The 5373-nt window shown below is 28.0% G+C and overlaps 1 protein-coding gene across 1 annotated transcript; it reads right to left on the bottom strand.

Moving 5' to 3' along the window:
• Positions 1-2130: 2130 nt before the first annotated feature.
• Positions 2131-4082, bottom strand: LOC108752622 (probable tRNA N6-adenosine threonylcarbamoyltransferase). Its single transcript, XM_018493592.1, has 4 exons — positions 3868-4082; positions 2741-3182; positions 2471-2649; positions 2131-2402 (listed from the first exon to the last, which is right to left on the bottom strand). Exons 1-4 carry the CDS (start codon positions 3980-3982, stop codon positions 2131-2133), a joined length of 1008 nt encoding a protein of 335 aa, XP_018349094.1. The 5' UTR covers positions 3983-4082.
• Positions 4083-5373: the final 1291 nt, after the last annotated feature.

Below are 5373 nucleotides of genomic sequence, written 5' to 3'. Positions count from 1 at the left end.
GTATATTATATGTGATTATATATATATTTTTTATTTAAAAAACGATGCAAAATTTATATATATTTATATTACATACAAGCTTTTCTAAGGGGAAATTATTATAATTTAATAATTAGTTTTCCTTTTTATACAATGACCAGTACGTAACACATTTAACTTATTTATACATTTTCTAACAGTTGTGTATAATATAAAAAAACTAGATTCATTAAAATTCAATAGAGATTGGATTATTAACATCATTCACAAATATTATTATTATATTATTGAAAATTAGTAATAATAACAAATTATAAATCTACACTTTTATCCATAATTCGCTTATATACATACATTGTTCCACGAAGAACAATTACCCAAATTCGATTGATGTATCCATCTCTGTTTCTTCCCTACTCAGATTTCTTTTTTGGCTGAAACAACTTTGTAAAGTGTTATTGCCAAAATTCATGTTTTCGACTATGCAATAAGATATCCTCCCAACCAACGCATTTGCCATTCCTTAGGATCAAATCGATAAAACATCGTATATATGCCCAGAAAACGTTTCGTATATAATTAATAAGCCGATCGATGTAATATCAGAACAGGGTCAGTATTGAAACGATCGAAAGAAGGCTTGGAAGGCATATTAAACTAGATAGTTGTTATATGCAAGTCACATTATTGTATAACAAGGAGACATCTATAAATACAGAAACGCGAATAATGTGTAGCAATCAATTTCTAGCAACTACTTATTTATTTGTCCAATTATTTGCAAATAATATTGTATTTAACAAACTTGTAAATACAATCGATATACATTACATATTCTCTAAAAATCTATCAACATAAATTTTATATTAATATAAATGTTGAAATAGAATAATTAACATAATTAAAGTAATGAGGGTAAATTTAATAAAAATCACAACTTATCGTATATAAAAATCAATAACTTTAAAACTTCTCCGAAAACAAAACTATTTCCGGTTTTTACTTTTTTAAAGATTTTCTCTTAAATATTTGATGAAGAAAATTTAAATCAAACATTGATTAAAATCTGACACAAGAAATATGTGTATAGACAGACTAATTATTTTAATATTTATTATAATAAATTATAATTACTATAAATATTTTAATAGTTTCTTATCGTAATAAAAAAACATTCAAATAAAAATTGCACATTTCTAAGAGAAAAATATGTAACGTACGTAATTTATTTTTTACAGCACTAGAAATTACAAAAGATGTTACGCAAGCATCATTTACATATTTACAATTGTATATATTGTATTTATATTTACGAAATAATAAGAGAAAATGTGATGAATACAAATAGAACATGTTATTTTTAAATATATACATATACATATATTATACGCACACATACGCGCGCGCGCGCACACACACACAGACTCACATACACAGAGTATCTCGCATATTATTGACAAAGCGCTCTCGTGTAGATAAAGTAAACTAAACTAAGTCGAAAAATCCCTGCTATTTTGCAATTTTCGTAATAATTAACAAGATATTAATTATTAAAAATCGCCGAATATTGGTCTTCAATCATTTTTTACTCAAGTACTATCAACTTTACAGAAAAACAAGAGATAAAAATGCTTCCAGCACACAAGCATTATAATTATAAAATAGCCGACATACTGACAATGCAACACGCGATACATATTTAGAAAAAAGGTTTATCAGATATAATTGGCATAGATCCTGGCTTCAAATATATTCTTTGCTCATTCCTCTCACATTATAAAAAAATTCTTTTTATTTCTTACTTTATTTTTTTTTTTTAGTAATATAATAATTTACATCAATAAATTATAATTAAGATATGTAATCAATACATGTACATTATATGTTTTATACATAGGCACCGACGAGGTACTATTAAAAACTGTCAATCCTGGTCAAATTTCCATCCTCACAAAAAGAATGGACCCCTGAGGGTCTGGAGATAATGGAAGAATATTGATATTATCGACGATTGATATAAATGATACTCAATATATTATGTTGTAATATGTATAGGAAATTTAAATTATTAATAATAAACGTTTATTAAATTTAAATTATTAAAATATTATAATTTAAAATATTTGAACGAAAAAATTCCTTGAAAATATTTTATTTTCTCCAGGAAACATATACATCATCTGTTCGGTATCTTTGAACGCAAGTAGTTTGCGTCCAAGGAGTACCACCCTTGCTTTTGTATTGAAGCAATCCAGCAACCGCGATCATAACACCGTTGTCTATGCAGAACCGCTCATCCGTTGCATAAAGAGTCGCATTCCTTTCCTTACACATGATATTCATCATTTCCTGCAATCTTTCATTACACCCCACTCCACCCACGATCAATACCTCATTTGATCCTACATGCGCCATTGCACGTTCTACAATATTACTCAATGTAAAGAAACGAAAAAAAGATAAGAAAAAAAATGTATTTACTCGAAATTACCTGTAACTTCGATGAGCATAGCAAATACAGTCTCTTGCAAAGAGAAACATAAATCTTCAGGAGTGAATGCCTTTGTATCAAGCCATTTGGAAAGATGTTCCTCCATGTAACTTAAAATACCAGAGAATGATACATCCATTCCTTTCACAACATATGGTAGCAGTACCAGTTTCTCACCTCTTGTTACATAAAATTTATTTAAATCCAGTATAAATTTAAGCACAAATTTAGAATTAATCAAATTTATATGAAGATTAAAAATCTACTTGCTTTTTTGCTAACTGCTCTATATTATATCCAGGAGAAGGATTATTTGAGAGCTTTAATAGTCTTGCAAATCTGTCCAAACAATTTCCAACTGCTATATCAATTGTCTCACCAAAAATACGATATCTTTGTTGAGAATATGCAATGATTTGAGTATTTCCACCAGAAACATACAAAACGGTAGGATTGTCAGTACCAGCAATTAAACGTCCCATCTCAATATGACCAATGCAATGATTGACTGCAACTATAGGTTTATTGTATAATTGAGCGACAGTCCTAGCTACTAAAGCAGTAACTGTCAATGGTGCTCCCATTCCTGGTCCTTTTGTATAACAAATTACATCCACATCCTTCAGACTAATCTTTGCATCATCTAAGGCTTCTTGCAAAACTTCTAATACATACTTTCTATGATGTTGAGCTGTTTCTCGAGGTAAAAAACCTAATATAAAAACATATCTAGATTACTTGTTAATATATTTATCTAATGTTTAGAACTTCTGTGAATATAGATCTACTAAAAAGTTTAAGAAATACTTAATAAAATGTATTTTAAAAATACATTAAACTAAAAAAAACCTTATATCTTGTAAAATAGATACTTTCTATTTTTATTACTTCCTTTTTACAATATATGTACTGTATTAATTATAATTAAACTCTAATTGATACTGATTCATGAATGATAAGAATATTAAATAAATAAATAAATAACATATCATATGTAATTAATATCAAATAAATATACAGAATACACAATGCCCTTTATATGTAAAATTTTAATTGTAAACACAATTACGATTCATATACTCTTGAAATTTGATTTTTAGAACTTTAATCATATTTTAAATATAAATTTAATTCAATTATATTAAAAAATATATGGCTGATTTATACTACACAATATTTTCTAATAAAATTAAAATACTTATGCACAATTTAATTTAATTTAAATCTACCTTTTCTCATACTTATCTTCTAATTATAAAAGTATAATTGGAATTATAGTTTGCAATTTAAACGTAAATAATGATACAAACTAAATAGAAAGCAAAAATAATATTAATGCAAGAAATAACTTGCATTAATAAAAAATTTAATATATATATTACTTTGAGGTTCAGTACCTTCTCCTGGTGGAGTAACATAAGTACGTCGTACGTTCGATAATATATGTTGATCGCGAATTATTCCTACACCCAGTTTATTCGCACTACCTTCAAATCCAATCGCTATGACCATTTTTCACAAGTTTTCCGTTTCATAAACTAAATAACAATAACAAATCGTTTACAGTCAATGAGCTTTATTAGAAAGAAACTTGAGAAAGGCTATGCCGGCGTTTTTCGTAACACCGTTGAAAAATTACCTGTACACTACCGCCAGTACATCTATTTTCGATTTGGATACTACGTACTACATTTTCTGACCCTGTCGATAAAATCATAATCACTGCGAATGAAATACTACTGACGGTAATATTAAAGACCGTCAACCCTGGGCAAATTTTCGGAGGTATAAAAAGGACCCGAAGGTAATTGAAGAATGCCGATTATCGACAATTGATATAAATTTGCTATTATTAACGTAAATATTCGGCTCATATATTATTAAATTCATGATTTTTTATTACCTAAATGTTCCATAAATAAATATGCATACTTGTAAAACTATAATATCCAATATATTGCAGAAAAATTACAATTTTAAAGAAAAATCGAGTATTATTGAGTTCTAAATGCATACGTCTTTTAAACTAATAAATCATAAAATTAGTACAATATTATCAGTTTTTAATCTCTCTTAATTATTTATCTCTTAAATATTCACAAAGACGCAAACTCTCGTAAGGATGTCGGTCTTTAATAGCATCTCGTCGGTGGAAATACTAACGATCGGCCCTGGGAAAATTTTAGTGACTATTAATAGGGCCCACGAAGTAATCAAAGAACGATAACGTTATCGACAATTATTAGTAAGTATGAATTGTAATACTATAATAACTTATAGCGATTTATTCAGTTGAGGTGCATTAGTATGCTGTGCACTATAATAGACGCGAATGACAGAATTTAACAATTCAAAAGTAACAAAAAGCCACAAGGCATTAATTTTTTATTAAATATATTGTGTAAACTGCGCTGATTTTATGTAATATAAAATGATTACAAACTAATAATCGCATATTCTAACACAATTGAAATATTTAAATTATAGATGAGTTATTTATGCACGAAAGAATCTAAGAGATAAAGCAATGAAGCCTATTCATCGAAGAATATGAAAAATGTAACAGATTATTTTACTTATTTCGTAATTATATATGTTAATATTTCGACAGTTAGACGGTTGGCCTACGTCCTTGGGGTTTGTTTTACAGCGGTAGGGCGGGCAAACGGCGCGTCATGTTTACGCGTAGTTATCGTGCAGTCATTCTTTTACCGAGGCTCGTACAGGCAGGTATCCGTGTCGCATGCCGTTCTTCTCTCATTTTCTTTTAAAATGTAATCACGATAAACGTTAGATAATACGAAGTGTATAGTACTTTAGATTCCAAAAACTTATTTGAAATATGAAATAAATCAGGAAAAGAGTTTTTTAAAATAATAAATACTAAATAACTTGCTTGATAT

Source organism: Trachymyrmex septentrionalis, unplaced genomic scaffold (assembly GCF_001594115.1).
Source record: "Trachymyrmex septentrionalis isolate Tsep2-gDNA-1 unplaced genomic scaffold, Tsep1.0 scaffold112, whole genome shotgun sequence".
NCBI lineage: Eukaryota > Metazoa > Arthropoda > Insecta > Hymenoptera > Formicidae > Trachymyrmex > Trachymyrmex septentrionalis.
The sequence above is the reverse complement of the archived record's forward strand: the minus strand, read 5'-3'. Positions and strand labels throughout refer to the sequence as shown.